We start from the raw sequence: 21,955 nt of genomic DNA, 5'->3' as shown, positions 1-21,955 counted from the left end.
TGCTAGTCGGTGTTAATATAATGTATTGGATTCATATGTAAATATAGTAAACAAGTCAGAATTGCAAAAAATGTCCCACATTACCCTAATCCACCCTACAGACACAATACTATACTAATCTATCATGTATACACACATACACATATATACAAACATACTGCATATCAATATACATGCATATACACAAATATGAGATAAAACTGAAATTTTTATTGATAAGATAAGTATGTTTTGTTTTGTTTGATTGTTTATGTACAAAGTTGGATAGGTTAAAAAAAGAGTTTGTGACACTGCGCATGCGCTGTAGAGGAGGAAGTAGTAGAAATCGCATTTTTTCTTGCTAAATTTGAGAAGCGACGCCTTTAAATAGTGTAATAAGACGAGTATCGCATTTAGAAACTTATAATTATACCACGATAATTAATTTCAACTTATTAAGTCAACAAAAAAGACGAAATAACGGCGTTGTTATTGTTTCAAAACAACGACGTTTAAAAAAAACGAAACAGGAAGTGCGTGAGGGGGATTTCGCTCTCTATCTTGCGCCTGCGCAGTGACCTCGGCTCCGCTGTCGTCTGAGAATGGCCGCAGCAGGAATAAACAAGCAGGGAGCCGTAGCGACGATGGAGCCGTGCATCCGACACGGGAGAGGGGCCAGCGGAAACACGGTTAAGGTTGTTATAATGACTCTAAAAAAATTAAACATCTAGTTTCTCCTCCTGGTGATTTAGCTTGTTTTGTAGTTTTTCACACGCAAAGATGGACAGCTTTGGCTTTGCCTTCGTGGCTTGTGTTTTTTGAGGGGTGAAAGCTGCTGCGTTGGCGTCAGCTGGCAAACACAGGCATACAAATCCGATGATAGCTATGTTGTGGGGAAAAAAGTAGATGATTATGCATGCTTATTTGTTTATCCTCTGTGCTAAATGTATGCATTAAAACACCCACTGCTGGTGTTTTGCCTGCAGGAGCGCCTGATGGTTCACTGTCGCTAGTTCAGGCTGCAAGATGCCATTTAGCTTCACTGTCTGCAGCCTCATCGCTTTATATACATGACCATTTATTAAAAGTGGCTGCGCACTTTGCATGCACTTCTCTAAAAAATACTGATAAATAGATATAATATTAGCCTGAATGATCACAATGAGCAGCAGGAACTAAGCAGTGTTTACCATCTGAAATACTGACAGTCAAGGTCAGAATCACAATCAGTTTTTTATCAGCATGCAGCATACAAAACAATGTGTCAAATAAAAGTAAAGTGGCAATTAATAATGACACTGCCAATGTCATATTTAAATTAAATCAAACATTTAAAATCTATGCACAGAATTGAATTATAATATAAGTGCACAAAGCAAATATGGACAAAGAAATGAAGTGTATGCAATGTATGAAAGTGACAAACATGTGCAAGGAATAATTAAAATTGTGCAGGTTGAATGCAAGTCCAGTTTAATTAAATGTTTTTATATATATAAATGTGACTAGTGCAGGGATTAAATGGGGGATGTGAGATGTAAAAGTCCAGTTTGATAGCATAACAGGTTAGAAGCTGGGTCATCTCTTTCCTGAGGGGAGAAGTTGTTGACAGAGTCTGAGTCTAGCTTGGGAGGGGGTCGGAGATGATCTTGCTTGCACACTTCTGCCCCTGAAGGAGTGCAGCTGATTGATTTTAGAGGAGGGGGTTTTTTACAGCTGATGATCTTCTCAGCTGAGCGGATGATGTTGAAGCCTCTGAATGTCGATACCTGCAAACCATCCTTTTTGCACCCAGAGCTAGGAAATATGACTAGTTGTGTGGTCTTCCTCACAGCTAATCAACACAAGTGTTCTTCAATTTAATGCCTTGGGTATCGAATGAAGTACTCAGTTGGTATGGGTATCACTTTAAGGGTATTTTAATGTATTTAAATGATACCCAGCCCTGTTATACAGCTTATGTTGATGTCCCATTTAAGTTGCTTGGAGATAATGATGCCAAGAAAGTTAAATGACTTCACAGCTGTGACTCAGGGAGAGGGAGAGGGAGAGGGAGAGGGAGAGAGGGGGGAGAGGGAGAGGGAGAGAGGGGGGAGAGGGAGAGAGGAGGGTACGTGTGTGCTCCTGAAGTCTATTATGAACTCTGTTGTCTTGTTGGTGTTTACCTCCAGGCTGTTCCAGCACCAGCAGGATGTTAGCCGCGCCACTTCCTGTCCCCCCTCTGCCCTAGATCAGACCACTGACCGTTGTGTCATCTGTGAGCTTGAGGAGCTTTTCAGAGGAGCCTGTGGAGGTGCAGTCACTTGTGTACAGACAGTAGAGAAGGAGGAGGAGGAGGAGGAGGAGGAGGAGGAGGAAGGAAGGCAGGCATGCAGCCCTGTGGTGTTTTAGGAAGGGGCTTTCCCAGTTCCCTGCTCCCTGTCCATCAGGAAGTTAGTGATCCACAGACAAAGAGGCTCAGGCAGCTGGGAGAGCTTGATGTGAAGGAGCTGTGACACAATCGTGTTAAATGTAGAGCTGAAGTCCTGACGCAAGCTCGCCAGCTGCCCAGATGCTTGACGCCTGTGTCATCCACAGACCTGTTAGCCCAGTATGGACCCCCAGCATGGAGTCCAGCTGGGGGTCAGCGATTTATTTCAGGTGGGACAGGATGAGCCTCTCAAAAAAAGAACCTTCACTGTCACAGGGGTCAGAGCGACGGGCCTGCAGTCGCCACACTCTGTAATCCTCTGCTTTTTGAGGACAGGGACTGTGCTGCTGGAGGATTTTGAAACAGGCAGAGGATCGCAGAGCACAGAGCTGCAGCGACTGGTTGAAAAAATGTGAAAGCTAAGGTGTTTGACCCGTTTTAATAGCCAAGATATTAGCGAATTCCCTCACAGCAAACTGTACGAGTAAAGCTGATTATCTCACGCTGAGATACGATGACTCTCTGAGACTCTGCAGACTAGAAATTGTGAAATTGATGCGAGCTATTAAATAATCCTTCACTCTGACTTCACATTTCTCTCTACACACACACACACACACACACACACACACACATAGAGAGAGAGAGAGGTTGTCCAGCAGCTCATCATATTGTCGTACTTTCATTCACAGGTACTGGAGTGCGGCGTGTGCGAGGACGTCTTCTCTCTCCAAGGAGATAAAGTCCCTCGTCTTCTGCTGTGCGGTCACACGGTGTGCCATGACTGTCTTACCCGGTTGCCCCTACATGGACGAGCGGTCCGCTGCCCCTTCGACAGACAGGTCACTGAGCTGGGTGAGCCAGGAGGTTTCTGTCACTACAGTATAAGGCTGGGTTATATATATATATATCGATAGTAATAATGATAAGTTACAGTTATATAGTACCTTTCACAAACCCAAGGATGCTTTACAGAGAAAAAAAAAATCAACATCAAACAAAACAGATCAGGAAAGGCAGTCGGGGAGGGATTGAGGGAGAGAATCGCAGAGTTTGGAGGCCACAGCGCCCAAGATTGACAGTTTGGTGCGTGGGACGGTGAGGAGGTTGCAGTCGGAGGATGTGAGAGTACAGAGAGGGAGAGATTAGGGAGTCAGGAGTTCACTGAGGTAAACGAGAGCCAGGTTATGGAGAGATTTGAAGGTGAGGAGTAGGATCTTGAATTTCATCAGAGACAAAACTGGTTGTAAGTCCAAATTATATATTATATTATATCGATATTGTGATATGAGACATGAGATATTGTAATTTCCTGACATGGTATAAGTGTCCTTTTAGTGGTTTTAAAGGTATTACAGTAAAATGATGTAATTTTCTGAACTTACCAGATTGTTCTAGCTGTTCTATTATTGGTATTATTGGTTTTCCCTCCACTTTGTCATCATTTCTAAATTACTGATTGAAGTGGCTATTTGTCCAGAAAAAACAAATTCAACTTTAAACCAAAAACATGATGAAAAGGCAGCTGAAAAGCAACGATAGACATCCCTACACTACTGTTGTCATATCAATATCAAGATATTTGGTCAAAAATATCATGATATTTGATTTTATCTATATCGCCCAGCTCTATTACAGTAGTATAAAAAAACTGATTTCCTGTCTTATTTGTATGTTTTTAAATTTTTGGCATTTTCAGACGTCTGTCTTTATGGATTGGGTTATTTTTAAACCAGTCTAGTCTGACTTTGACAAGTTTTATAAAGTATAAATCGAACAAGCTATGTGGGTGACAGTGATGCAGCAGATATCCAGCAATATGTCACCATGATGACGTTTATTTTTAGGCTCAAGGACTCCAGAGAACTACAATCTGACATGTGTCTCTCTATGATGAACAAGTCTGGAGTTTACTTACTGCATCTTTCACTCACTTGTCATCATCTCAGATCTCTTAGGAGGCACAAAAACTCCTAGAAACACCATCCAGGGAACATCGTGTCTCTCTTTCGTTGGATTAATGGTTAAGTAGCAAAAGCAGGAATTGCAGCTCCTCATGAAAACATAAACAAGCAAACCAAAGTTGATTTAAAAGACACCTGCAGTAGATGATCCTGGCTTATTTAAATGTTAAAGCCAGTTGAGGCAAAGTACTTTTCTGCTTCAGGAGCTGAAAGATTTCTCATCATTAACTGAAACATGAAACTGGATCAATTCTGCTCTGAATGAGAGAATTTCACTGTCGATCCCGACGAAGCAGAAGGTCAATGTGTTATTAATTTAACACTGGTTTAACTCTCCTGTTGTCCTCAAGGCAAGAAGGAAGGAAGGAAGGAAGGAAGGAAGGAAGGAAGGAAGGAAGGAAGGGAGGAAGGAAGGAAGGAAGAGGGAAGGAAAGGAGGGAGGGAGGGAGGAAGGGAGGAATATGGAAGGAAAGGAGGGAGGAAGGAGGTAAGGAAGGGAGGAAGGAAGGTAGGAGGGAGGGAGGGAGGGAGGGAGGAAGGAAGGAAGGGAGGAAGGGAGGGAGGGAGGGAGGGAGGAAGGAAGGAAGGAAGGTAGGAAGAAGGAAGGAAAGGAGGGTAGAAGTGAGGAAGGAAGAAAGAAAGGAAGGAAGAGAGGATGGAAGGAAGAAAGAAAGAGAGGGAGGAAGGAAGGAATGGAGGGTGGGAGGGAGGGAGGAAGGAAGGAAGGGAGGGAAGGAGAGAGGGAGGGAGGCAGGGAGGGAGGACGGAAGGAAGTAAGGGAGGAAAGAAGGAAGGAAGGAAGGAACAAAGGAAGGAAGAAAGGAAAGAAAGAAAGAAGGAACAGTCAAAACAGACAGGGTCAATTTGACCCGGGAGGACGACAGGAAGGTTAATGAGAGCATGTTGGAAAGGTATTGATTGTTCATGTTTAGACTGTAGTGCGTGATAGGGCTGATTGATTCAGAATAAATAGCTAATTGCAATTTTTTTTTTGATCAATGTCTTTTTATTAATCTGAACACAATAACCAGACAAAAGAGAGAAGAAAAACAAACACACATACTAAAAGTTAATTTTGTCTGCATTCATATTTTCAGAGTAATTTAAGAAAGGTTGCCCGGCAACAGAGAAGTTCCGAATGGAATCTTCTCTAGTTGAATACAGTACATGACCTCTCTCACTCTCACCCAGCGTTGACCAGTTGAGATTATTTTGACTGATGATGATTTTACAAAATTAGAGCAAATGATCATATTTACATCATTATTCTCATTGTAAACATATTAAAATGATTATGGTGTGATTTTTGTGATGATCTGTACCAAACTGTAGAATATGATGTGCAGGCAGGTTCATCTCTGCAGCATCACTATACTTAATTTAAAATGCTATTTTGACTCATTTTGCCTTTAATAAATATAATACTGTGTATGCATTTTAAATGTGCCGTCATATAACTGCTGCTCTTATTCCCATATTTATTACTGTCAGTTTATATATTTTTTATTTCTTATCCATAGAGTCTTTTATGTGTCTCATTATCTCTTGTTTTATATTATTTGTTGCTGTTTTTATGTATTATTATCCGCTAATGGGGACACACTTTTTTACTGTAATCCAATCCAGTCTGAGGAACTGATTACAGTTATCTTTTTTAGTTGGTAGTTTTCTGGGTTTTCTCTATATTTTTTTTGTCTGCAGGTTCCCCGCAGATCCTTAAAAAGTCTTAAAATATGAGTTAAGGTTACATTTGATGTGAGCTGGGCTTTTTTGTTATGTTATTTATCAGTATTTTCTAACCATTAGTTTTAGTCCTTTATAAATTACTTCAAAATGAGCTCCAATTCATCCCACTACAACAGTAAAATCCTGCTTTTGCATTATTATTATTGTTATTATTATTATTATTATTATCATTATTATATGTCTCATTATAAATTATATATGAGTACAGCAGTCACATGTGGTGATGCATGCTATTACTGAAGTGACATTAGTATTTTTACATCAGTAAAGGATCTAAATACTTCCTCCACCACTGTTTGCTGAGCACTTTAATACAAGAAGCAACAGTGGTATTATATTTTCTTTAAAGAGGTTTTAAAAAGATCTTAAAAGTCATTAAATTATACTGATATACAGATACCCTGCTCTGTCATTGTGTCTTTAAAGTCTTTTTTTATTTCAACTCTTGTTTAGGGGACTCTGGAGTTTGGGGCCTAAAGAAGAACTTTGCTTTGCTTGAACTTTTGGAGCGACTCCAGAATGGAGCGTCTAACCAGTCGGGAATGTCGGAGGATGCCCTGAAAGGAATGGGAGAAGTAAGGAGACTGTCTTTAACCCTCTGTTGTCCTCGAGTCAAGGAAGGAAGGGAGGAAGAAGGAAGGATGGAAAAGAGGTAGAAGGAAGGAAAGGAGAAAGGAAAAGAGAAAGGAAAAGAGGAAGGAAGGAAGGACAGAGGAAGGAAGGTAGGAGGGAGAAAGGAAAAGAGGAAGGAAGGACAGAGGAAAGAAGGAAGGGAGGAAGGTAGGGGGGAGGAAAGAAAGAGAGAAGGAGGGAGGAATGAAGGGAGGGAGGAAGGAAGGAAGGAAGGAAGGAAAGAAGGAAGGAAGGACTTAAGGAAGGAAGAAAGGGGGGTGGAGGAAGGAAAGGAGGAAAGAGAGGAAGAAAAGAAAGAGAGAAGGAGGGAGGGAGGAAGGACAGGTGGAAGGAAGGAAGGAAGGAAGGAAGGGAGGGAGGGAGGGAGGGAGGATGGATGGATGGATGGATGGAGGAAAGAAGGAACAGTCAAAACAGACAGGGTCAGTTTGACCCGGGAGGACGACAGGAAGGTTAAAAGGCTCTAAAGGATTTTTATCATCCTCCCTCTCTCTGCACTCTTTACTCACACTTCCTTCTTTTCATCTAGTGTATAATTCGCTGCGATGAGGACGAGAGCCACACGGCCTCCATGTACTGCACCGTGTGTGCCACCCACCTGTGTGCCGAGTGCTCCCAGCTCACCCACTCCACCCGCACGCTGGCCAAACACCGCCGGGTGCCGCTGGCCGACAAGCCTCACGAGAAGACGCTGTGCCCGCAGCACCAGGTCCACGCCATCGAGTTCGTCTGCCTGGAGGAGCCATGTCAGTCCGGGCCTCTCATGTGTTGTGTGTGTAAGGAGTACGGCAAGCACCAGGGACATAAGGTAGCTAAAAAAAAAAAAAGTTATAACTCACTAATTTCTACATAGAGAAAAAAAACAGATATGCTCATGTTTTCCCCGACTTCCTTTTTCAGCACGCAGTTCTTGAGACCGAAGCTAATCAGATCCGTGCATCTATTCTGGACATGGCTCACTGCATCCGCACCTTCACAGACGAAGTGTCCGAGTACTCGAGGAAGCTGGTGGGCATCGTGCAGCAAATCGAAGGCGGAGAGCAGATCGTAGAGGACGGAGTCGGCATGGCACACACTGAACATGTAAGATTTAACATATTATAAGACTTCTTTTCATCTAAAACACCAGTTATTGTGCTTTTTTTCATCTGGTTTTAACCATAGACTGTATAAAAGAAATGGACGTAACATCCGTGACGTCACCCATTGGTTTGTGGACTGCTGCTCGGAAGCCAATAGTTTAAAATCTAGGCAGCGCCATCTTGAAAATTTCAGGTGCATGCTGGGAAAAATAAAAACACGGACTCTACTTATATGGGCATGAGGCGGAGTCATGGGCAGAGCGGGGAGGTTGCTATGGTTGCGAGGGCTGGATCTCGAGGACATTGGGCCATCAACCTGTCAATCAGGACGTAGCCACGCCCTAATGCATACCCTGCTTTATCGTCACATATAAAATCAGGGAGGCCAAAATGTCCCAAATGAACATCATACTGCATTGAAGAAGGCTTTAAACTAGCGATTGAGACCATAAACACATTTTGAAAACGTTTACTGAGGTTAGAAATCAAGTGAGAAGTTGGTGAATTCTCCATTGACTTGTATAGAGACGGTCGCCCCCTGGTGGCCTTTTGATAGAATGCAGTTCTAAGTTACTTCCGCGTTGGCCTCATTTCAGAGGACCGGAACTCCCCGCCTGGTTTTAACATCTTCTCCGTGTTTTCTCTTCATCAGGTTCCTGGCACAGCGGAGAGTGCTCGCTCCTGTGTCCGAGCTTACTTCGCAGACCTCCATGAGACGCTGTGTCGGCAGGAGGAGATGGCGCTGAGCGTGGTGGACGCTCACGTCAGGGAGAGGCTGATCTGGCTGAGGCAGCAGCAGGAGGACATGACCATCCTGCTGTCTCAGGTCTCCACCGCCTGTCTGCACTGTGAGAAGACGCTTCAACAGGTAAGCAGATGTGATAAACACTAGCTGCGTCCCAGATACATACACACTTATTTAAAGTAGGGATTTGAGTATTTAATTTGTTCACCCTAGAAATATGACCCAAAAAATAAGTTTTCTCAGTGTTTGGTGTTTGTGGCAGCCTGCCCCAATAAAAACTGATTTTCTATTTTTGGAGCTGTGCACCTTGCTCTATTTCTTTCTCTTTGTGATATAGCTATTCAAAAGCTGTTCTCTTATAGATGCATGATGATGGATTTTAATGGTGTAGTTGCACTTCAGCCACCACAGTGGAGACTAGTGCATCATCCCATACACTACCACTTTATCTGCAGTAACTTTTGTGGTTTTAAATCAGTTTATTTATGTTATTATAATGTAATGTAATTTGATGAAAAAAAGTTCAGATATTTTTTTCATGCCGAAAGAGAAATAACAACAGTTGGGAATAAGATTATCATAATTCATGCATGAAAGGGTTAAATGACGATATTTGTATTTTTTATGGGGGGAGGGAGGGAGGAAGGAAGGAAAGGAGGGAGGAAAGAAGGAAGAAGGAAGAAAGGAAGAAAAGGAGGGGAGGGAAGAAGGAGGGGAGGAAGGAAGGAAGGGAGGGAGGAAGGAAGGAAGAAAGAAGAAAATGAGAGAAGGAAAGAGGGGGGAAGGAGGGAGGAAGGGAGGAAGAAGGAAGGAAGGGAGGGAGGAAGGAAGAGAGGAAGGAGGGAGGAAAGGAGGATGGAAAGGAAGGAAGGAAGGAACAGTCAAAACAGATGAAGGTTAACTGTGTATTTCCTGTTGCAGGATGACTGCAGAGTCGTGTTGGCGAAGCAGGAGATCAACTGTTTGCTGGAGACGCTTCAGAAGCAGCAGCACCAGTTCACAGAGCTGGCGGATCACATTCAGCTGGATGCTGGCATCCCCGTCACCTTCACCAAGGTACAGGCCCACCCTCGTATAATCACCCCCCCCCCCCCCGAGATTTACATCCATCAGCTCAGCCCAGTTTGTTCCATGACGTAAAACTGAACTGCGTGCTAAAAAAAATGAAGTTGGGATGAAAACATATCTAAGCATATCTGTTTTTCCTTCTATGTGTCTCTCAGGATAATCGCGTGCACATCGGTCCAAAGATGGAGATCCGAGTTGTGACTCTCGGGCTCGACGGAGCTGGAAAAACAACCATCCTCTTTAAGCTGAAGCAAGATGAGTTCATGCAGCCGATCCCAACTATTGGTACGTTAACTCATCACTGACGACATGAGATTTTCAACCACAAGAAAAAAACAAATACATTCAAAAATCTGACCTTTAAACTTTTTTTTTTCTTCTTTTTTTTATTTCAAGGTTTCAACGTGGAGACGGTTGAATATAAGAACTTGAAATTCACTATCTGGGACGTGGGTGGAAAACATAAGCTCAGACCTCTTTGGAAACACTATTATCTGAACACTCAAGGTAAAAGTCTGAGCTTTACATGAAGCTTTGAATGTATTGTTTTATGTTGTCTAGACTTTATACCTGAATCACTCTGCAGCGTTTTAGCATAGAGAAAGATTCCTGCTGACTTGTGATGTTTTGTTGGCCTTGAAAAGTCTGTTTGGTGAAGAGCAGACGATAAAACACACATTCTTATCTTGATCGTGCTGGTGAGATAATTTGCATGTAGAAAGAATCACTGAGCTTACAAAGCACAAAAATAATAACTGCAGCAAAGTGAATATACAATATGAAAGTGCAATGTCAGATATTAACTTTGAAAACTTAACTGACTTTGACACATTAACACATTTCAGCTCGTGTTGCTTTCAAAGACAAACAAAAAGTTGTATTTTATGGGACTCGGCTGATGCAACTTTAAACAGAGTCACTGTGTAAACTCTTCCTGTTGGCAGACGTCCATCCTGACTGTACATTAGAGCACCGAGCAAAGTTTTTTTGTGTTTGTTTTAACTTATCTTAAATGTAGATTTTGATTTTTGCTATAATTGCCCAGCCCTACTCTGTAATCTATCTGAGCTGGGAGGAAACATCAATTTTACCAATAATGTATGTACAATTAAGTAAGCTTTAACCCTTACATAGCCTAATGTTCAGGGGTCAGGGTTTGTGACCCCCAAATATACAAAAATGGGAATAAAATGCATCATTTTTTATTTTTGTGCAACTAATACACATTTTTTGGATATGCAAATGTACAAATTTGACCTGCATTTATTCAAAAATTCAATTATCACCATTCTTCATATTCTATACAATATTTCTCCTGGGCCATAATATAGTAATTATGAATGCCCCCCCCCCCCTCTGTTTACACTCTGGCAGCTTCATTAAGGATTAATTAAACATGTATTAATGACTGATGATGGGGGATTTATGAATGTGAATTGGAGTAGAGATTAACTATGAGTGAGAATATGAACAGTATGTAAAGGTTTAATAAAGAGGTAAAGTCACAGGATAAATGAAGTCTCTCCTGAGGACTATGAACATCTGTACAAATCCCATTTAATAGTAGTTGAGATATTTCAGTCTGGACCAAAGTGGTGCTTTTTAATACCTGACATTATCATCCATTATAAGCCACACTGCTATTATAGCTACGTGTGACCCTCTCTGCTCGCTGCCTGTGCTCCTGCAGCGGTGGTGTTTGTGATTGACAGCTGCCACAGAGACCGACTGATGGAGGCGCACAGCGAGCTGGCAAAACTACTGACGGAGAAGGAGCTGAGAGACGCCTTGTTGCTCATCTTTGCAAACAAACAGGTACTGAAGTAATATCGTATAACTGCAACGATTCATACTCAGATAATAGTTTAATTTAGCTTCTCAAATGTGAAGATTTAAAGGACAGGCTGTCTTAAATCAATGGTCAGTATCCCAAATGAACATTTAAAGCAGTTTTTCTTGCTGTAATCATTCCTCTTGTTCATACTGACTATTAGAAGATCCCCAAAAAAGTTGATGTGAAGCTAATATGAAGCTTCAGCGTCCAAATGAGTCAAATCTTCATCTTCTATGTTTCAACGTTACAGTGTTTTTAGTAGCAAAGTCTTTTTGTTACTATACTTCCACCACAGCGTCACACCTTAACCCTCCTGTTGTCCTCCAGTCAAGGGAGGAAGGGAGGAAGGAAGTGAGGAAAGGAGGAAGGAAGGAAGGAAGGAAGGAAGGAAGAAAGAAAGAAAGAAAGAAAGAAAGAAAGAAAGGAAGAAAGGAAGGAGGGAGGGAGGGAGGGAGGGAGGGAGGGAGGGAGGGAGGAAAGGACGGAGGGAGGGAGGAGGGAGGGAGGGAAGGAAGGAAGGAAATGAGGAAAGGAAGGAAGAAGGAAGGAAGGAGGAAGGGAAGAAGGAGGGAGGGAGAGACTGTAAAACTCTGAACTTTTAAATGTATATTTTTTGCACTAAATGAAGATATAACCTCTAATTCTGAGAGATTAGGCTAATAATTTCACTATTTTCTGATATTTTAGGGACAAAATGAATAAATCGATCATTTAAGAAGTAATTAGTTGAAGCCTTAATCTGTGTCGTCCTCCCGGGTCAAATTACAACCCCGTCTGTTTTGACTGTTGCTTCTTTCCTTCCTTCCTTCCTTCCTTCCTTCCTTCCTTCCTTCCTCCCTCCCTCCCTCCTTCTTTCCTTCCTCTCTCTTTCCTCTCTTCCTTCTTTCCTTCCTCCCTTCCCCTTTCTTCCTTCCTTCTGTCCTTCCTTCCTTCCCTCTTTCCTTCCTTCCTTCCTTCCTTCCTTCTTCCCTTCATCTTATTCTTTCTTTCCTCCGCCTTACCTTCCTCCCTTCCTTCCTTCCTTCCTCTTTTCCTTTCTCTCTCCCTCCCTCCCTCCTTTCCTTTCTTCTTCCTCCCTTCCATCGTTCCTTCCTCTCTTCCTCTTTTCCTTTCTCCCTCCCTCCCTCCCTCCTTCCTTCTTCCTCCCTTCCTCCCTTGACTTGAGGACAACAGGAGGGTTAAACAAAAAATCTCACTATGTATTCTTGTAAAACATAAACAGTCAAGCATCAACCTGTATGTTCTTTTCTCTCTTCCCTGTGCAGGACGTTCCCGGTGTCGTATCCGTGGAGGAGATGACGGAGCTGCTGAGTCTACACAAGCTGTGCTGCGGGAGGAGTTGGCACATTCAGGGCTGCGACGCCCGAAGCGGCATGGGCCTCCACGAGGGGCTGGACTGGCTCTCCAGACAGCTGGTGGCCGCCGGCGTCCTGGACGTAGCCTAAAACGTCTCCACCACCTTCCTCCTCCTCATCTTCCTCCGCCTCCTCCCTGCTGCTGCTGCTACACCGTCGCTATTTTTGGTTCACAGTCTCCTCCCGTCTCTAGTGGCTGACCCTTCTCCTCTGTTCATCTACTCTTGACACGACTTCCAAAACATCAACGTTGAGCCGACCCTCCACCATCTTCCTCCTCCTCTTCCTCCTTCATCATCCTCATCTTCCTCCTCCCTCCCTCCTGCTGCTGCTACACCGTCGCTATTTTGGTTCACAGTCTCCTCCCGTCTCTAGTGGCTGACCCTTCTCCTCTGTTCATCTGCTCTCGACACGACTTCCAAAACATCAACGTAGAGCCAACCTTCCTCCTCTTCCTCCTCCTCATCATCATCTTTCCTTCTTTTTGTGCACCATTGTTAGCGAAGGTGTAAATACTTTCTCTCTCTTGCTTCACTCAAGTGGGAAACTAAAATATAAAAACACCCATCCTGCTTTTTTTTGTGTCTTTTTAAGGCAGCAAAAACACAATCTAATAACAACACACGGCTTACTTTAGCGTCTCTTTTGTTTTTTAACTCTCTCAGGAGACTAGCGCTTTTATTTTGACACCTTTTTGTAGCTAGTTGATTTAGCTCCAATTAAGTTAAAAACAAAAAAACTCCTGGTGTGCTTTTTCTTTCTATCTCACACGTTACTCATCATAACTGCCTCCTCCCTCACGTGTGTCCGTTATCTTAACTGAATGCGAGGTAGTCTGTATTGTAATAATAATAATAATAATAATAATAGCATCATTTACGCACCCTCTGTTGATTCAGTAGGCTTGGACGACACATTTAACTTACAATTTCCTCTTTTTTTTATTATTTAAAGCTCAGTATATTTACAGGTGAAGTGAGATTATAAGGTTATTAAAAGGAAAGCTAGAGGCTCAGTTTCAGATTTCAGATCAATTTGCCTTGACTAATATAATATAAAAGCAATAGCAGTTGTTACATGGGAGGGGCGGAAGTCTTAAAAAAAAAACAACTAATAAAATATATATATGTGTGTTTTTATTTTTTATGTTTAACAACTTATTTAATGCCACAGCTGGTCTTGAAAATGGCGCACCGGTGTAACTTTTTTTTTTTTTTTTTGAATGTAGTATGTTTTTTTTTCTTCCTGTTACAGAACGAACAAACACAAAAAAAAATAAGAAGTGTTTACTGAATTTATTTATGAGCGGGAACGTGGACGTTACCTTTGATACGAGGCTGTCGTGACTAACTTTCTTTTTTTTTTTTTTTAAATGGAAATGCACCGATTCTGCCTCCCGTCTTTTTTTTTTTTTTTTTTTTGGGTGGAGTGTCTCGCACGCAGAAATATCGTCAAACGCCCTCGTCTGCTGCTGCTGCTGCCTCACTACCAGTTTTCTTTTGGAAAAAGCAAATGAACTGATCTGCTGTTTCTTAGTAGTATTATTATTATTAACCTCACTGCAACAACAAAAAAAAGGAAGAAAAAGAAGGAAGAAAAAAACCTTGTGTAAAAAAAAAAATAAAAAAAAATAAACCCAACATATTTAAACACATCACAAAGTCCTGTTTATCTTGTCTGGAGTGCTCATGAGTTGGTACAAACCTTTCTGTAATATCCACAAGCCTTCAGTAAAAAAACAAATAACCGTAATGTGAAAACTTTAGTGAAACATTAAAAACCTAAAACACTGACACTCGTCTTGTTCTATCAAGGAACCATCGTTTTTTTTGAGTTTGATTTAATCTTTATTCATTGCTATGTAATGTTTACTACTTGTATCTATGTATAAAAACAATAAAATACAAATTAAAAAAAATTAATAAAAAGAAAATGCACGTGTGGAAGAAAAAAAAAAAGCCTTTCTGTGTAGTTTGAGAACATTTCCATCTGTTTTTTGAAAACGTAGAAGCACAAAACGCTCCTCGAAACCTTTGTTACCAGTGGACTTGATAATGGCTTTTTGTAAATTATTCATAATGTGATGCTGTAAAATAAACTAATTGACCTTATTTGTCTCATTTTTTTTCCTTTCAACAAATCATTCTTAAACAATTACACTGACATCTTTCTTTAATAGTTTCTGGTAAAAAAATCAATCAAGGCTGTACAGTACATGATAAAAGACTTATTATAAAATCACTTGATGGTGATGTTGATAATGCTGATGTCTTCGTACGGTTTGTCGGTCTTGGGGTTGACTTTGACGTTGGAGATCCTCTGGACGACTTCCATGCCTTTAGCAGACCTTCCAAATACAGTGTGCTTGTTGTCGAGCCAAGGCTGGAGGGGAAAAACAGCACAGGGATGATTAAAACCACAATTAAAGAAGTTTAAAGCATAAGAAATGTGTTTTTTTGTTGGCATTGAGACATGACAGGTTCATTAAAGTAAGAATAAATATGTGTTCTGAGTTTGACATACCACAGAAAAGTGTGTTGTTAACCACCCTGCCAAATTTGAATGATTAAAAAAAAAAAAAAATCGCCAAATATATGAAATTAGGCTTCAAAGTTGTGTAAAAATCAGCCTCTTTCTCTGCTCCCAAATGCTGTGGGCGTGACCTCCGAGTCCGCTGCAAACCCCGCCCCCTACCAAGTGTCACCTGTCAATCAAAGTCACCAGCTCTACCAGAAACATGGACGCTAGGTCTGAGAGCTTTCTGCTGCTAACTCGGCGGCTAACTCAGCGGCTAGCTCGACGGCTAACTGTAGACTGTAGTAGTAGTAGTGTGTGCTGAATGTATTTATACCTCTACAGCAGCAGGGGCGGGTTTATGCTAATCACTAAATCCTGAACACAGAAATCTTGAAACACAGTTTGTGAAGCCTAGCTCCACAATTCAAATCTAAATGGTTGAAATACTTTTTACACCTTTTTTAGAAATACATTTATGACCTATTTAATGTGTTTAGAAGAAAATGTCTGAATTCACTTTACACAGTCTTTAAGGACAGACCTGCTGAGATGTGTGATGTGAAACAAGTTGTTTTTCCTGTTTCGCCAGATTTGCAACATTCAAGCTGCGACTTGCATCATACACAGCTTCGCTTTGTTGTTATGTTGTCACTTTTAACTCGCCGAAAAAAGAAACTACACTCACGAATCATGAGTGAGCATTTAAGGAAGACTGTGTGGGAATTGCAAATGAGTTTACAAATTATGACAAAACAGGTCGGTGGAGAAGTGAGCGTCAGCTGCTGGTGCTCGAGTTAAAACTAAGAAGGAAGTGCTCTTTGATCTCCAATAGGCTCCACTAGTGATGGATTTTAAAACTTATTTTGCATTTTAAAGGATGTAATTAGTTTCCATGTATATATTTACTCCATTTAGTCCAAAAATCTGCAACCCAATTATACAGCCTAACAAAACAAAAACAAGTATACTGCTGTTAAAAATTACAAAATGTTAGTTTGGGACTCTTCAAAAAAAAAAAAAAAAAGTTTCCAAAAGAGGAGCATGACAGAAAAAAACTTAATATTTAAGACTTCAGGTGAAATCAACTTCACTTTGGACTTTTCACTGTGTTTCATGGTTTACTTAAAAGATGTTTGGGCCATAATTATGTGTCTAATATATTATAAAAGTGTTAATAAATCAGAACAGGTGGGTGGTCTATTTAATTTCTGTGCATTTAAAACTGCATGAATTTTTTTTTTGGCCACATGGGGGCAGGAACGAGCTGTAAACTCAACACTGACGTCACCTTTTCAGTTAATATATTGCAGTGTCAGCAAACAGCAGCTTATTTTACACATTATGATTCATTTAGAGTCTTGTTTCTGTCCACCTGATGAATTCAAGTCCAATATTCACTATTTTTAGCTCCTTTTTAGCTCTCTACCAACTCCTAAGGGAAATCTGTGGCTCATTAGCTGCTAAATGCTCCACTATGTTCACCAGATAGATACTTCATTTGTCTGCGTACTGTTTGGCTTTGGAGAGGTAGCACACAGTCAGTTAATCACGTTAACGTTTTAGGTGAAAAGAGCTGCCTGTTGTGGCTGTAAATGATACTATGAGATCAGTGAGAGTGCACCAAACTAAAAATACTGATTACTGCAGCTTTAACTTTGTGCTGAAGGAAGGAAAAGAGCTAGGAAGGAAAGAAGGACAGAGAAAAAGAAGGAAGGTAGGGGAGGAGGAAAGAAAGAGGGAAGGAGGGAGGGAGGAAAGAAGGAAAGGAAGGAAGGAAGAAAGGGGGATGGAGGAAAGAGAGAGGAAGGAAAGAAAGAGAGAAGGAGGGAGGAAGGAAGGACAGACGGAAGGAAGGAAGGGATGAAAGAAGGAACAGTCAAAACAGATGGGGTCAATGTGACCCGGGAGGACGACAGGAAGGTTAAATAACTTACAGTGGGAACAACAGTCATAAAGAACTGTGAGCCGTTGGTGCCGGGGCCGCCGTTGGCCATACTGAGCGTGTACGGGCGATCGTGTCTCAGCGTGGCGTGAAACTCGTCCTCAAACTCTCCTCCCCAGATGCTCTCGCCTCCCATGCCCGTACCGGTCGGGTCTCCGGTCTGAATCATAAAACCCTGAACACAAAGGACACAAATATTAAAAACAGATATCTGATTATTTACTGTCTGAATGTACTAAAGTAATGTAATTAGTTGTGAGTTAGAGTATATTATATTTATACTCTTTTTTTACATAGAAAAATGTAAAATAATACCTTAATGACTCTGTGGAATATGTGGCCATTGTAGTATCCGTTCCTGCTGTGAACGCAGAAGTTCTCCACCGTTTTTGGGCATCTAAAAACAAAAAGAGAAGTTATTAAAGTGTAAACTGTGCTTCTGATCAAAGCCGAGCCGAGGTGTTGGTGTTTGGAAACTTACTCTACAGGGAAGAGCTTGATGTGGATGTCTCCCATGGTGGTGTGTATGATGGCGCTGTCAGACACTCTCTTGGGGCCCTCAGCCTGCGTGGCGGCCATCACCTCCTCCTTCGAAGGCTTCTCGTTAAAGATATCTCTGTCTGAGTCTGCGCTCTTTGTATCCTCCGGTTCCCGCTTGGAGAACTACGGTGAGAAAAAAAAGGATTAATACAGAAAATTAAGGCTGCTCAATTAATCGAAATTTGATCGTGATTACGATTTAAGGGCCAACAGATTTCAAAACTAATAAAATTGGAGGGAAACAATTTTTAATAATAATGAGATAGCGCCGTTTTATTTTGAAAAGCTTAGACAGGAAGCCGCCACCGCAGCTCCGTTAGCATAGAAGCTGAAACACACAGTGAAATGTTTTAACTGTAAATAAAAGTGCAGAGTTTCCAGCCTGTGTCAGACGATGCTGAGTTTACTGACTAATTATTAAAAACCAGGAAGTGATGTGTGAACTATCGTCACGGTAACTCACTTAACTATCGTCATGGTAACTCGCTCAGCTCTAATATCTCTGCACATTTTCTGCTGTGTGTTGCGTTAAGTGGCAGATAAAAGGCTGCTGCTGGGAGAGACAATTAATTAAGCCAAATGGACAAGAAATGCAGCATGTTTCTAAAGTTTAAAAAAAAATCGTTTTAATAATCGTGATTTAAATTTTGACCCAAATAATTGTAATTATGATTTTTTCCATAATCGAGCAGCCCTACAGAAGATAGAAGAAAGGTAGAAACGTCATCAGCTGGTCTCACCATGTAGAAGCGGTTCTTCTTGAAGGCGGTGCAGAATATGGTGGGGTCCGCCTCCACGTTCTGTAGGGCGGGGTTGTCAGACGCCTTCATCTCCACGGTGGGGGCCACCTGCATGGCCTTGGCGACTCCCTGGAAGAGACCGAGCTGCACCACGCGGATGTTCTCCAGCTTCCCGAGGATCCGCACGCATCTGGGAAAGAAGAGACAGAAAAAATTTAACTCTGGGACTTGCAGAGCTACGCTGAAGAATACAGCAGCTCAAATGTGTCCAACAATTTCAACCTTTCCACCCACTTCACACAGCGACTACTAACTATGCAGAGCAGAGTTTGACCTTCTCACTGTTATACAAATATTTCTGTCATCTTTTGTGTGAAATACGGAGTGCAAGAGTCTAAATTCCTGGAGAGGCTGTCTGAAAATGTGAGTTTTTATCATCATATTGCACTTTGCTCTTTTCTACAACAGCCAGCTTTTCACCCTACCTACTGTGTCTCTTTAAAATGCCTATAAACTATTTTTCTTTAATTTTTTAATATAATCTGGCCCTAAATTGCTGACTGGACCAAAAACTTAATTTATTTCATATATACATACATGTCTTTTTGTTTATAGTTATTTATGATTAAATGAATTAATTGAATTCCCAGGGAGATTTACTGTCATTTATATTTATTATGTTTATTGTTAAATTATAAAATATCATGTTTCCATTACATATCTTTTTCACAACTGTAAGCTGATGAGCACATTTGAGGGATCACTGCAAAGAAGTGTGCCTTTATGTATAAATTCTGTATATAAACAATATATCGGCCAATATATATCAATATCAGAATTTTTAAACTCCTAATATCAGCATCAGCCCCGGCCCCAAAAATCCTGTATCGGTCCTGTATCTGGTAAAAACCCCGAAGCACACAGACTTTCACGTACCTGTTGGTCTCCACATTGATGACCTTGATGCCCAGCATGGTTCCATACAGGACAAAATGTCCGGTCTCGTCAAAGATGATGTTAGTCAAACGGATGCCGTCCACCTTCTCCAGTTCTCTCTCCACAGCCATCCGCCTCCCAAACTCCATGTCAGGCAGCTGCTGCCTCATCTGCTGCAGCTCTGTGAACATCTGGAACATGAAGCAGGTGTGATGAGCAGGTGAATTAACTACATCAGTAAAGATCCAGACTGAAGTGTGTGTGTGTGTGAGAACTTACTGTTAATGATTCATCAAACACCCTCATCAGTTTTCCTGTTAAGAAGCGGAAGATCCTGACTTTCCTGTCGGAGGCGATGGTCGCCATTTTAATCCCGTCAGATGAAAACGTCAGGCTGGTGGGATAGGTTTTGTGTTTTGCGAATTCATACAAGTCTGTGTCTGTTTTATATTCCCACTGTATGCGTTTGGGGAACTTGAATTCACTCGGGAGGCCGGTCCAGTATTCCAGCATTCCCGCTTTGTCGGCCGAGACGATGACTCTGAATTTGACATTGAGGCGGATTTGGGACAGCGGTGAGGAGTGCATCTTGTCGAAGACGTGGAGGGGCTCGTTGCTCCCTCGCCCGTCATAGACGAAGATCTTGCCTGTTGATTTTTCTGAGCAGGCTACTGTGGAGATTGCATCGCCGGGGTTGTAGATCCACTCGCTCTGACCTGGATGAAAGCTACGCAGAGAAGAAAAAAAACACAAAATCATGTTAGAGTGTGAAAGATTTGTCACTGCAAGTCTGTACCAACGTTTCTGTTCATTTTAACTACAACTCTATAATTTAGACCCACCCCAACTTCAGCATGTTGATCATGTCAAAGTTGACAACATCGAATACTTTCATGGCCTGATCGTCTCCAACAGAACAGAGAAGGGCTCCTTCAGCACTCACTGCAATGCTTTCTATCACACCTGCAGAAAATACAAAAACAGTGTCAGTACTCAGTCAGTGTGCCATGTAATATAAATAATTATATATATTAATAAGTGATCTAAGAGATCAATTTGATACGTACTCAGGTGACATCGAAAGTGTTTGACAAACTCTATTCCCTGATCCTCCTTCTTCTTCCAAAACTTGACATGTCCATCCTGACTGGCCGTGATAATGAAGTCCGTCCTGAAAAGAGAGATATTTACTTTCATTAGAAACAAAGCCCGAAGGTAAAAGAAGAATGAACATTAAAGCTGTTATTCTTGCTGTAATCATTCCTCCTGTTCATACTGACCATTGGGAAGATTAGAAGATATATTTCAAAGTTTATCTGAAGCTAACAGACATAAAATGTCTTGTTTTGTTACAACCAACAGTTCACAACCTAAATATATTTAGTTTACTGTCATAGAAGACTAAAGTAACCAGAAAATATTCACATTTTGAGTAGATGAAGTGAAGGTGGAAAATTTCTCCTAAAAAACAAACGCTATACTCACACTAGAAAAGTACCTTTAATAGGACAGGTTCACAGTTTTTTCATTGGGTCTTAAATCAACAAACAGGTGTCCATATAAACAGTGTAGGAGGTTTTCCACAGTGTGTCCACACAGTCACTAAAAAGTAGATGTGAAACACCGTAACATTAAAATATATCAACTGGATTTGACTCATTTGGACGGCTGATGTTTCGTATAAACATTTTAATACATTGTAAGTGCATAATGGAATGATCTTCTAATGGTCAGTATGAACAGGATATTAGTTTGGGCACCAGAGTGTTGTATTAAGACAGATTTTTAAAGATTATGATCCCATCATGACATCCTCAGCTGTCCAGCAGAGAGTTAACATAATACTTTATTATCACTTCACTTACTTAGAACAAACTAGCTGTGTAATAACATCTCTGTGCATGTAGCTCCGTTCATACATAGCAGCTGATGGGAGGTTGTCCAGGTAAACACGTTCAAACTCCAAAACTAAAGAAACAAAACAAAAGGGGAAAGTTTCTGGTTAGCATTAGTTAGCATTGTTTTAGCCGGGAGAGTCATAAATTAATGAATACATGGCGAAGTTAAAAACTATCAGACAACAACCTTTCCTTTTCTTGGTCTTTGTAGCCTCGCTTGGCATAGGTCCAACCCATTCTTCCTCTTCTTCTTGGCTTCCATCTGCAGGTTGCTCATCTTCAGCTTTTCGCTTCAGCTCCACATTGTTTTCAGTCGCCGCCATTTTTTTTTGTAACCCTTCTTCCGTCTTGTCCGTCTTCGTCTTCGGTATTTCCGGTCAGCGCCCGGAAATAAGCTTTTTCTTTCCCCCTTTTTTCTTTTATTTTTTTTCAGTTGCTTACATTGGAACACTTGGGTCAAACCAAGTCAACTTTAGGGGAGTCCACTATTTTGATTTAGATATTACTATTTCATTATCACACTTTTAGGTTCATACGCATATGAAAAAAAATCAATAAACTTAATT

At 41.2% G+C, this 21,955-nt stretch overlaps 2 protein-coding genes across 3 annotated transcripts; one reads left to right on the top strand and one right to left on the bottom strand.

The window, feature by feature from the left end:
* Positions 1–547: 547 nt before the first annotated feature.
* On the top strand, positions 548–13,104 carry trim23 (tripartite motif containing 23). Of its 2 annotated transcripts, XM_053340048.1 has the most exons (11): positions 548–674; positions 3,082–3,244; positions 6,553–6,674; positions 7,262–7,540; positions 7,633–7,815; positions 8,467–8,682; positions 9,481–9,615; positions 9,783–9,912; positions 10,024–10,134; positions 11,318–11,442; positions 12,727–13,104. In XM_053340048.1, exons 1-11 carry the CDS (start codon positions 582–584, stop codon positions 12,904–12,906), a joined length of 1,737 nt encoding a protein of 578 aa, XP_053196023.1. In that variant the 5' UTR covers positions 548–581; the 3' UTR covers positions 12,907–13,104. The 2 variants fall into 2 exon arrangements, with proteins under 2 accessions (XP_053196023.1, XP_053196024.1); XM_053340049.1 differs by lacking the exons at positions 548–674; positions 3,082–3,244; positions 6,553–6,674 and having other exon boundaries at positions 7,278–7,385; positions 7,457–7,540.
* Positions 13,105–13,235: 131 nt separating this feature from the next.
* ppwd1 (peptidylprolyl isomerase domain and WD repeat containing 1) lies at positions 13,236–21,712 on the bottom strand. Its single transcript, XM_053340047.1, has 11 exons — positions 21,577–21,712; positions 21,357–21,459; positions 20,559–20,662; positions 20,334–20,454; positions 19,771–20,218; positions 19,492–19,682; positions 18,556–18,745; positions 17,757–17,938; positions 17,591–17,672; positions 17,268–17,450; positions 13,236–15,198 (listed from the first exon to the last, which is right to left on the bottom strand). Exons 1-11 carry the CDS (start codon positions 21,710–21,712, stop codon positions 15,055–15,057), a joined length of 1,884 nt encoding a protein of 627 aa, XP_053196022.1. The 3' UTR covers positions 13,236–15,054.
* Between the last annotated feature and the right edge of the window lie 243 nt (positions 21,713–21,955).

This window comes from Scomber japonicus, chromosome 19 (assembly GCF_027409825.1).
Source record: "Scomber japonicus isolate fScoJap1 chromosome 19, fScoJap1.pri, whole genome shotgun sequence".
Lineage (NCBI taxonomy): Eukaryota > Metazoa > Chordata > Actinopteri > Scombriformes > Scombridae > Scomber > Scomber japonicus.
This window is presented reverse-complemented; position numbering and strand designations above follow the sequence as displayed.

What these genes read in the sequence shown, in the direction of transcription:
- trim23 (XM_053340048.1), top strand. Translation starts at nt 582, where the DNA reads ATGGCCGCAGCAGGAATAAACAAGCAGGGAGCCGTAGCGACGATGGAG. An exon ending in TCCCCGTCACCTTCACCAAG is followed by an intron (nt 9,616 to 9,782) that starts GTACAGGCCCAC and finishes TGTGTCTCTCAG; the next exon opens with GATAATCGCGTGCACATCGG. An exon ending in TCATCTTTGCAAACAAACAG is followed by an intron (nt 11,443 to 12,726) that starts GTACTGAAGTAA and finishes TTCCCTGTGCAG; the next exon opens with GACGTTCCCGGTGTCGTATC.
- ppwd1 (XM_053340047.1), bottom strand. Translation starts at nt 21,712, where the DNA reads ATGGCGGCGACTGAAAACAATGTGGAGCTGAAGCGAAAAGCTGAAGAT. An exon ending in TGTTTGATGAATCATTAACA is followed by an intron (nt 19,683 to 19,770) that starts GTAAGTTCTCAC and finishes TTCATGTTCCAG; the next exon opens with ATGTTCACAGAGCTGCAGCA. An exon ending in AGAAGAACCGCTTCTACATG is followed by an intron (nt 17,939 to 18,555) that starts GTGAGACCAGCT and finishes TTCTCACCGTAG; the next exon opens with TTCTCCAAGCGGGAACCGGA.